At 57.0% G+C, this 11,406-nt stretch overlaps 1 protein-coding gene across 1 annotated transcript; it reads left to right on the forward strand.

The window, feature by feature from the left end:
- Positions 1-1,107: 1,107 nt before the first annotated feature.
- Positions 1,108-3,280, forward strand: SPRG_13874 (hypothetical protein; the record flags this gene model as incomplete). The annotated part of the gene is made up of 2 exons (XM_012352905.1): positions 1,108-2,629; positions 2,680-3,280. 2 exons carry the CDS (start codon positions 1,108-1,110, stop codon positions 3,249-3,251), a joined length of 2,094 nt encoding a protein of 697 aa, XP_012208295.1. The 3' UTR covers positions 3,252-3,280.
- Between the last annotated feature and the right edge of the window lie 8,126 nt (positions 3,281-11,406).

Here is an 11,406-nt window from a genome sequence, read left to right on the forward strand (position 1 = left end):
GTGTCGGAGCGGTCGTCGGAGGGCGTCGTATAAGCTACTATGCAAGAAGATGACCGCGGATCAGCAAACTCTATCAAAGATACCTGTACCTCGGGCTGCTACGCCGACTGCTGGCATGGCTGGATGTCGAGAGTGGCGGGTCGAGCTGCCCGCAAAGTCGCGCGAATCTGGGCCTCGCAGTGCTGCGTCATAGATATAGTACGCTAAAACAGAGACGTGTGTCTTACGTGGGTGCGTTCGCGCACTTGTTGCTTGAGGCGCTGGAGCTCGGACGACCGCAGCCGGCTGCTCTTGGTACTCTTCATCCGAGGCCACGATTGTGGCCATCTTGGGACAGGCATCTATTTTTAGATTTAGAGTGGCGTCGATTTAGTTGGTATTTAGTTGGTTGATGGACTGGATGGGCCACTTGCAGTGCCACACACCTCGTTGGCTTGCTGGATCCTCGTCGTACTATCATTGTGGTCGAGTGCTCAAACTCAATGAGAACAGTCAAGACGGTTGGCTCGTGTCGACATTTTTCAGTCTAGCGGTTTAGACAATATGGTAGCTCATCAGGCACTACTAGAGCTGGGTCTCGGCCGCCGGCTCGTCGTAGCACCTCGGAATCAATAGTCCACAGTTCAGTGTAAATTATATCTAAATAGACTCACCTCAACAACAACTAGAGCTGGGTACGATTCCCAGCAGCGAGAACCATTTTTGCTCAAAGGATCGTTCCGTACGCAGACCTGTCAACATGGCCTCGTTGCATATCCGGCCTACCGGTAGCTCCACCGGTGGCCTCTCCAGAGATCAAAAGGTCACCCAGAGAACCCCGACGCCAAAGATCTTTCCTCAGGAAAGTTCTTTGGTATCGAAACAGCTGGTGCACCTACCATTGCTCACACGACGGTGTACGCACGCAACATCGTGTCCGTCGATGCGCGGCATTGATTGGTTGGCATCGCGACGTTCGCCAACAAAGTGCAGCCAAATCGTCAATCGAAAGACGCGTGATTCTATCTTAAGGCTTTTGTTTACCAGGTACAGAGATGAAAACACGCAACGTGGTCACCTTCTGGCACGTGAGTTCGATCGCATTTCCAAAGTTCAAGGGCAGCAGCCATGTCGCCCGCCCGCGGCCTCCGCCTCTCGTACCTGCGCCACTTTATCAACAGCCATGGCGGCGAGGCCCGCTTTGCCGGCAAGACGACAGCCCAAGTCTGCTTTGAATTTGTCGTGCCGTTGACCAAACCATCCGAGCTCTCGCTCGTCGACCACGTCGCCAACGATCCAACGACTGCCGCCTACGTCGCGCCAGCCAACTGGTATGTCTCGCACGCGTGGATGTACCTCTTCTTGGAGACCGTCGACAGCCTCGAGCGCTTCTTCGCCGACCGCGGTCTCGCCGACGACGCGGTCATTTGGTTTTGCGTCTTCAACAACAACCAGCACCTTGCGAGCTCGTACACGTTCGAGTACTGGTCTTCTACCTTCAAGAACGGTCTCGCAGCCATCGGCAACGTGGTCATGATCATGCACCCGTGGAATGACCCGATCGTGCTTCGGCGAAGCTGGTGCGTCTTTGAGGTCTACGTGGCCGTGACCATGGGCGCGCGCTTTGAGATTGCACTGGCGCGAGATCAAGAAGCCACGTTTCTCGATGACATCGACGACTTTGACGCGTTCAACAAGATGCTGGCGACCATCAAGAGCGAAGACTCGGAGACGACCGTGCCAAGTGATCGCGACGGTATTTTCGATTTGATTCGCGCCGAGACGTCGTTCATCGCGGTTGACCGGCTCATCTTTTCGACCTTGTCGTCCTGGATCCGGACAACGCTCGAAGCATCGATTGTAGCAACGGCGTCGCTTGTCGAGAAGGCCCGGCGGTGGCGGCAGCTCGGTCTCATTGCCGACAACCTAAACGACTACGCTAAGAGCGAGCGCTGCTTCCGGGAGGCGCTGACGTTGAACGACCACGTCCACGGGCCACTCGATGCTGAGACGCTCATGCTGCAGTCGCTGGTCGCGTTTGCGATGGGCCACCAGCGCAAGCTCCGATCCGAGTGGGAGCCATTGCTTCGGTCAACGCTCGCTCTGGCGTCCGAGCACCTTGGCGAGACGCACCCGTATACGCTGGCAACGCGCAGCAACTTGGTCAAGTCGCTCGGGCAGTTTGGCGATTTTGCGGCGGCGTTGCCGTTGGCACTCGAGGACTTTGAGCGACGGCGGTCGCTGCACGGCCTCTCGGATTTGCGCACGGCCCACGTCCTCTCGGAGATCGGCAAGATCTACATCCACCTCGCCAAGCCCCGACTGGCCATGCGCTGGCTCCGCAAGGCGTTCAGCATTCGCGAAGCGCTCTCGGGGCGCGAGCACGCGTCGACAATGGCCACGCTCTCCCTGCTCGTCGCTGCGCTTATATACATGGGGGCCGCCGCCGAGGCCTCTGTGCTGGCAAACGATGTCGCTGCGTCGAGAGCTCGGACGCTCGGGGCCGAGCATCCCAATACACTGGATTCGCGCTTGAACGTGGCAGCCTGTATGCTCATGACGGGCGATGCAGCGACGGCGGTGCCAGCGCTGCTGTCGCTGCAGACGTTGTTTGAAGCACGACACAACCTTGCGCCGTGGCTCCCGATTGGTACGACGCTGCGATTCCATGTGGTCTAGTATATGACAATGTGTCTGTAGTCCACCACAACTTGGGCATTGCGTACGCGATGCTCAACAAGACGGATCGCGCACGCACGTATTACGTCCGCCTCTTTCAAAACGTGCAAACCAAGTACCACGCATGGCTGCTCTTCGATTTTGCCCTTCGCTTTGCACTGACGTCGGCGACCGAGGACCTTGCCCTCGTCCGCGACCATGTCGAGTCGACGACCGATACGGAGCCAGAGACGTGGCTGGAGAGCTGCATGGAGTGCTATCGGCCGATCATCGGCAGCAGCGTCGCCTGTGCGGTGTGTCCGCATGACATTTTCAAGTTTTGCACCCGGTGTCGAGAACAGCGACCGTCCCGACTGAAGCGTTTTTGCCGGCACGACCTTCAAGCGACAAGGTGGCGACGGACGGTGCCACCGCGCCGGTTCTTCTATGAAGAGGCGCTGCTGCGTTCGACGGGGATGGCAGATGACTATGACGACGTCGAGCTGCTCTTTCAGAGCTACGAGACGTACTGCAATAGGCACAAGGTCCTACAGACAGAGCGCCTGCCGCGGACGGCGATGCCGACGTTGAACCGCGGGTGGCACCCCCTGTAGTCTTGCGATGGAAGACCAAGCAATACACGCATTTTATTTTCGGTAGAGCCATAACGGGGGCCAAGGCTATCGACGACGACGAGGTAGATCACGACAACGATGGATCGGTCACAGCATCGGGTGCCAACTGCGGTGCGAGCTCGATGGTCGCACGACACGCTCTGTGGTCGGAACCTTGTGCGTCTTGCAAAATGACTCGTACGCGTCAAAGCGCTGGTTGACGTAGTTCTTGTCGTCATCGTCCGTCGTGCGCAGATCGTGTTCGAGAAAGAACCGACGCGGCGGCACCGTCGCTGTCCATCTTGTCTCTTGAAGGTCATGGCGGCAAAACCGCAGCAGTCGGGACGGCCGCCGGTCCCGACAACGGGAGCAAAACTGAAAGGTATCGCGAGGACAACCCGTGCATGTCACAAGACTACCAACGATGAGTTTATAGCAGACCATGCAGCTCACGGGCCACGTCTCTGGCTCTGTATCGGTCGTCGACAGGACATGCGCCCGGGCAAGCGGCAAGCCGTCGGGGGTAGGGGCGGTGACGGCATAGTTGTAGAGCAGCCAGGCTGTGGTTTTGCACGGCATGTCTTGGAACGCACGGCGGTAGCACGCAAGTGCGTCGTTCCATTTTGCTTGGAGTGCGTACGCGACGCCCAAGTTGAGGCGCACTAATGTACAGATTGTCCCATGAAAACATGAAACATGAAACATGAAAAATGGATATAAATGAAAAAATGAAAAAATGAAAAAATGAACAAATGAACAAATGAACAAATGAACAAATAAAAGAATGAAAAAATGGAGAAAAAAGAGCGACGCGATAACGTCATACCGTTGACGAGGCTCGGGTGGTGGGCCTCGAGCGCGAGCAGCTGCGACGTGGCCGCGCTGGTATCGCCGGCCATGAGCGCACACGCTGCCACGTTCACGCGACTGACAATCGAAGCGGTATTGTCGGCACCGTGCGTGCGTTCGCGAGCGCACGCGACATGCTCGGCGAGCGCGATCGTCGTCGCCCCTTGGCCCATTTGCAGCCGCACGGCGACGAGTTCAACCAGCGTCCCAATCGTATCGACGTGGTCGCTGCCCAGAAGCGTTTTGTATATCGTGTGCGCCTTGCGGAGCCAGCGCGCTGCGAGGCGCAGCTCACCGAGCGAGTTGAAGAGGTTCCCGATCGTTGTCATGTGCTGGGCCGTGAGCCGATGGAAAAGGCCGTGCATCGATTGCCGGACGTCAAAATCGTTAAGTGCCAGCGACAGTGCTTCGGCGTCGGCGCCGTTGTGGCGAAGCGACGACACCCAGTTGCTGCGCGCCGCCAGCGTCGTCAAGTGCGTCTCGCCGAGATGCTGCACGGCAGTCGAGACCGTTGACCGAAGCAGTGGCTCCCACTCGGACCGGGGCTTGCGTTGAAATGCCATCGCAAACGCAACCAGCGACTGCAGCAAGAGCGTGTCGCTGTGGACCGGGCCGTGCACTTGCAAGGACAAGCAGAGCGCCTCTCGGAAACATCGCTCGCTCTCCGTGCGGCGATACAAGTTGTCGAACAAAAGACCGAGTTGCCGCCACCGCAAGGCTTTGCTCTCTGGCGAGAACGATGCAGCGATTGATGTCTCGAGCGTCGTCTTGATCCAGTGCGTCAACGTCGAAAAGATGAGCCGGTCAACCGCGATGAACGACGTCTCGGCGCGAATCAAATCGAAAATGCCGTCGCGATCCGAGGGCACGGTCGTCTCCGAGTTCTCGCTCTTGATGGTCGAGAGCATCGTGTAGAAGGCGTAGTTGTCTGCCATATCTTTGAGAAATGTCGCTTCTTGATCTTGAGCAAGTGCAATCTCAAAGCGTGCGCCCATGGTTACGGCCACGTAGACCTCAAAGACGCACCAGCTTCGCCGCAAGACGATCGGGTCGTTCCACGGATGCATGATCATGACCACGTTGCCGATGGCTGCGAGACCGTTCTTGAAGGTAGAAGACCAGTACTCGAACGGGTACGAGCTCGCGAGGTGCTGGTTGTTGTTGAAGACGCAAAACCAAATGACAGCGTCGTCGGCGAGACCGCGGTTGGCGAAGAAGCGCTCGAGGCTGTCGACGTTCTCCAAGAAGAGGTACATCCAGGCGTGCGAGACGTACCAGTTGGCCGGCGCGACGTAGGCGGCAGTCGTTGGATCGTTGGCGATGTGGTCGACGAGCGAGAGCTCGGATGGTTTGGTCAATGGCATAACAAACTCAAAGCACACTTGGGCTGTCGTCTTGCCAACAAAGCGGGCCTCGCCGCCATGGCTGTTGATAAAGTGGCGCAGGTACGAGAGGCGGAGGCCGCGGGCGGGCGACGAGGACGCTGCGGCGGTCATTCGACTTGTCAGGTTCTGCAGTGGCGTGGAGCAGAAGAGCAATCTGGGCACGAAGGTTTGTGCGGTATCGCCTGTCGAGCTCGGATGCGCCAAGTTGCGTGTTGTCAATCACAACTTTCACTAAAGCCATATACAGGCCGAAATCACACCGTTTTCCAAAGGAGACACGATCCGAGCCAACCAATCACTGCCACGTATTTGATGTGTAACCCATGGTGTGCGTTGTAGTCGGTTGCGGCTTGTTTACGCCGCGTTATGGGAATTTATATCCTTTCGCCCGAGTTGCCCGCCGGCTCGTGCGTCATATGGTCCTAGGTCGCTAAACAATGATGGAAAGGGTCAATTGTACGACCATTCAGACTAATAGCGTCGTCCAAGCGTTGAAATAGACATGTCGAACGTTTCTGGCATCTTGTACCTTGGTGCTCGCTCGAGCCGCCGCCTGGGACCTGGACTGGACGATGCTCGCTGGTACCATATTGTAGATGATTCATTGGACTTTGCTCGCAGCGAGGCCGGGCGTGGGCTAGCGTAAATGTCATGACATCTTTGTCGACAAGAACCGACTCGGCAGCACCGATGCTGACGCCAATAGAAAGATAAGAACGCGACACCACCTACGAGGCTTGAGCTCTGCGAATGAAGCAAGAACCCTCGGTCGGGACAAAAAGTCGTCGACAAGGTGTCATCTGCATCTTGATAGTCGTTATGCGCGGCGCAAGCTCCACCGGATGAGACCTTAGCGCAGACGATGACGTCGTCGTCGCTCCGTTGTCAAGCTCGAGGATCTGGAGCGCGCCGGGCGTGAGGTCTGGTCCTTGAGCTGCTTGAGCATCGATGTGCCGGCGGCAAACATGCGGTACCGGAGCTCATTCGGTCCGAGCTCAAAGGTAAGCGAGAACTTGGTGTCGACCGGTGACTTGTCCGCGCTGGTGCCTCAACGCAAACGTCCTCCGTAGCGTTGCTAATCCCGTTCGCCTCTAAAGCTATAGTGGACTACAGTCGAGTTGATCGAGACCCAGGCCGTAAGCTTGAGTAGAAAAGCCACAATACATTCTTTAGGCAGTTTTTATACAATCACATCATACTAGTATGTCGGACACGATGGGCGGTTAGGGCTTGCCGTAGTACGTCGTGTTGAGGTACACCATCTTCTGAAACTCGGCCGGGCAGTATGGGAAGAGGATCGTCGGGTCCGCGATCGTCGGCGCAAAGAGCTTCTTGCCCGTGCTGATCGAGACATAGATCGCGAGTGCCGACGTAAAGATGATGACAAAGATGCTCCAGCTCTTCTCGAGGAGGCCCATGTCTTTGTAGAAGACCTTGAGGTGGAACCAAACCGGGAGGATCATGCAGCCAAGCGCCGCCGACGACGCGCCGACAAAGTCGAGCAAATCCAAAAAGTGGTTTTGCCACACGATCGCAATGATCGTGCTGATCGTGATCTGGACGAGACGCATCGTGCACGCCTTCAGGTAGTCGGTCGATGACGCGTACACGGCGACGGGCGCGTCGACTTTGGAAACAACCGCGGACGTCGTCGTCGTCTCTTCCTTGGGCGTCTCGCTTTCGATATACGCCGGCGCCTCGCCCGTCTCGAGCGTAAAGTTCTGCTTGTGGAAGCCAAAGAGCACGCGCTCAAAGATGTAAAACGTCGGGAAGAGATCGATCGCAAAGACAACGCTGATGTGCAAATGCATCATCAGGAACGCAATCACGATCGCGCCGCGGGGGGCGACAAACCCGAGCTTCGTGCCCGCAATCGAGAAGAGGAGGTTGCCCGGAATCTGGCACCCGACGTTGTGATCGCCGATGAGCGACACCATGAAGAAGAGCACCGTGCAGGCGCCAAGCGTGAGCAGGATGACGCGCGGCATGCGTTCGGGCTGCGTGTGTTCGCGCTGGAGGGCCGGGACAAGGACGCCAGCCGCATACCCGAGCGAGAGGTTGCCAAAGACCGACGTAACGCCGTCAAACGAGAGTGCTGGCTTGGGCGCCGAGAGGCCTTCAGGGATGTCCGACATGTTGTCGAGGAGGACGTAGAGGGCGACGGCGTCGGCGATGATCGTGCCAAGCGCGCCAGCCGTCGCCGCACCGGCGCTTTCCTTGAGCGACGGCATCATGCAGATCGGAACGAGGCTGAGCGCCATGAGGATGATCCAAACCGTGGTTGTAAACGTATCGGGAAAAAGCACTTGGAGGAGCGAGCCGCCGAGGACGAGGAACGCAATTGGGTTCAAGCAGCACACGAGGAGCTGCGAGAGCGTCGTGATGAAGCGGCCGAAGCGGCCGTCGACCCACTCGCCAATGTCACCGTACGTCTTGACGTACTTGGGCGCGGCCAGCATGACCTTGGAGAGAGCAACGGTGGCGTAGAGGTTGATGGCTGCCATGAGCACGAGTGCACCGGTGGCCCAGTAGTAGCCGGCGCGCGCATAGTTGGCCGGCATCCCGAGGGTCCCGACACCGTACACGACGCAGAACAAGTTGAACGAGATCTTGATATCTTCGAGGGTCAAGAACGCCATGGCAGGTGGTGCGCAGACAGGCGAAAAACGAAAAGTGAGACTGGAAGCCGTGGGTCGCGTGACGCGGTTGTAGTGACCATCCGCACACCGTTGCACTTGGTTTCATGGTCGACGGCAACATGAAGCACGATCCTTGCCTCGATGACCGTGCACCCTTTCAGTAGAGTTGACAACGACATTTGTCACTACCGCGCCTGTCAGGTGACACGGAGAAATACGCGCGTCTCATTGGCCTGCCTCCCTTCCACGAGCTCGAACCTAGTTGACTTATCCCCAAAATGAGATAGTTTAGACGTTACGTGTCCACAGACAGCCACATGTTTTCTGATTGCGCGGGTACTTATCCATGATGAGCCACAAACGAGCCACGTTTATGGACAGGATGTCGATTCTGCGGCCTATGCCGGCAAAGTTGCCGTTCACCTTTCAAACACATGTTGGGTTCGAATAGGGTGCCACGGGAGGCCACTGCGCACATACCTGGTACTGCCCTGTGAATGGACTGTGAATCGCTCAAAAAGACCTGACCAAACTCGCCGAGACGGCTCGTTTGGGTAAATGATGCGTGGATGGCATTCTTGTCGTGGGTAGCGTTGCGTCAACTTCAAGATCGAGTTGCCTTTCAGTACCCAGGACCTAGGTGCAGTCCAAGGACACCGCGACCCAAGGGTTGTCGATCGATTACAAACCTGCATCGATCAGCGTGCTGCTTGTCCGTCGTGACTTCGCGAAAGTTCTGTGGGCAAAATCGCTTGACGTCCAGATCGATGGTCTCGCTGCATACACGTCCATCTGATCAGAAGTGAGAGGACATAATCAGAATGGACCATTTACGTTTCTCGATGATTTATTGCCGCCATAAAAGCAGGGAACGCGTGCGAGACAACACACGATCATCATCGCGCCACCATAAAAAGTCAACAAGTGCTTGTACCGGTACTCTAACGTTTGAGCGCGGTGGCCGATAGGATTTTGGATTATATTGAAATCAAATTTATGCATGCGTATATTGTCATACTAGTAGCGTTAGTGTGTGACCCAGCAAGCTCGGCTGTCGTTTGTTTATTGCATGCCGCTTCCAGAGTCGCACCTAATCAGGCCGTTGATGGTCCCTTATTAAGTGCGGTGTTCGTACTTATTGGGGTTGATGCAGCCCTATGTCTCGCACGCGCCGATGCTCCTCTTCTTGGAGATCGTCGAGAGCCTCGAGAAAAAATGGCTTAGACGATGAAGCACAACCGTCGCCGTCGTCGAGGTTGAATGCAGCATCGAGAGTTTTATCAAGCTCCTTGATGCATTTCCGAGCGTGGGTAAGGTTGACCTCGAGCGCAGCGCGAGCGTCACGTTTGTTCCCAAGCTCATGGCGGAGATCACGAAATTACATCTTCTTTGGCCTTGACTGCACGCGCCGATTCCGCGCCCCTGTCGCTACATTCACCAACGCACACGCCAGTGCAAGCTGGCCGGCAGCAGATTCGGTGACCGCAACCAGGAAACAAACTGTGGCCTTGGCTCGGTCGCTGTCCAGCTCGCGTCTGCACTGATAGAGGGCCTCTTGCAGCTCGCGCAGCTCTACACAGACAGCGGCATCCTGCTCTTCACGTGCAGCGACACCACCGTAGCCATACCATGGAAATGACGAGTGCTGTACTCGGGGTTGGCCCCGAGTCTGGTCCCCGCGCCAACACGTGAGACCGGATCGCGTACGACGGCTTCTTCGGCAAGCGCGGCTTCTTTGACTTCTCTTCCGCTTTCATCTTCTTCAAGAAGTTGAGGCATACGACGATGGTGCAGGCTTGCACAGAGACAGAGTGGGTTTCCAACCGCATGCCTCGACGACGCCACCTCTCTACTTCCGTCTTCTTCCGAATGACCAGACAGAACCATTCGACGGAGGACATGCCTGGTGGTACGCTATTGGAGACGCTGGCGGGCTTCGCATGCGCCGATTTGAACAGCATTTAAACACCACCGTTTAAATATTTCGTGGGCCAGTGTTAAATCTGCGCGACCATGAATGCAGCCGACAGAAGCGCTCGTCGTGCCCAAGACATTCGCCCATCAAGACCGATTCACTCAACGGCAACAACCATGTCGGTGTCCGCCATGCTAGCGGTGGGCGAGGCGGGTTAGATTGTTGAGTGGCACTGCAAATTTGGGAATCGCGCGAGCTCGCTTCCACCCCAATCTTGGACCTTGAGGATTTTGGGCTTTAGATCGCTCGGCCTGGCGCGGAAAACCTCATCCACGTTTTGGAAACGATCCTTCAGACAACCCGCTACACACTGGACAAAGGAGGAGTTTTTATCGTCGATTGACATTCAACGCATCATTGCATTCCCGTCATCATGTATGTTCATACAATAACCAGTGGGGTCGACTGAATCGTTTTCGATTTAGTGAATTTCCAACGCATGACAACGCAGCACCACGCGATCGTGGTCAGGCGTCATTTTGGTCGGGCGCTAGGTTGGCGATCTTGGTCCAGTCGTGCCCCGGTGTACATCAGTACCTAGCCCTACGATTTATATATAGTACGCGTCGAGTGCAGACGAAACACGGTGATGTCCTTTCAATAATACCAGCTAACAACCTCCCAAGAGCGTACTAGTACGGGCCGGCCAAGCCGTCTTCCCGCCCTCGTCGCCCACATGCCGCAGCGTGGGTGTGACGATGTGCAGCTCGTCGCCAGATGGCACTTCTTCGACCAATCAAGCGGCGGCATGGCGACGGCCTGTGCAATGACTACGGTCGTGGGCGGCGCGCCAAGCGCCGTTGGCCGCAGAGACTCGACCGCTCTGCATCGACGCGCGACGCCACTTATACGTGCGGATGCAGTCGCTTGGCGAGCGCAAGTCGCATCCATTGGTGTGCTACAGTCCCTCGTCGTGTACAGTGTCAGAGCACGTCCCCACGCACTGTAAAATCTGTTTTGGACGGGCGCGCGCAAGCCGTAACAACCCAAGCAATTGGCGTCACTTGTGCAAACCACTTGACGTCGACACCATGCCACGACCACCAATGCTGCTCCATGCCTGCTTCTTCAACGGGTGCACCAACCCGCGCCTTCCCATGAGCGTCAAGTGCGACTTCCACAAGCACCGACTCCAGTGCCTCCACGACGGCTGCCACAACCAAGTGTACGCGCGCCATCGCTGCGTGCGCCATGGCGGCAAGCTGCGCTGCGCCCACCCGACCTGCGACCGCAACGTCCGCCTCGGGGCCTTTTTGCTCAACGCACGGCCAGTCGACTGCGAAGCGCCACTGCTCCGAGCCCGGCTG

This window comes from Saprolegnia parasitica (assembly GCF_000151545.1).
Source record: "Saprolegnia parasitica CBS 223.65 unplaced genomic scaffold supercont2.110, whole genome shotgun sequence".
NCBI classification, from domain to species: Eukaryota; Oomycota; class Saprolegniomycetes; order Saprolegniales; family Saprolegniaceae; genus Saprolegnia; species Saprolegnia parasitica.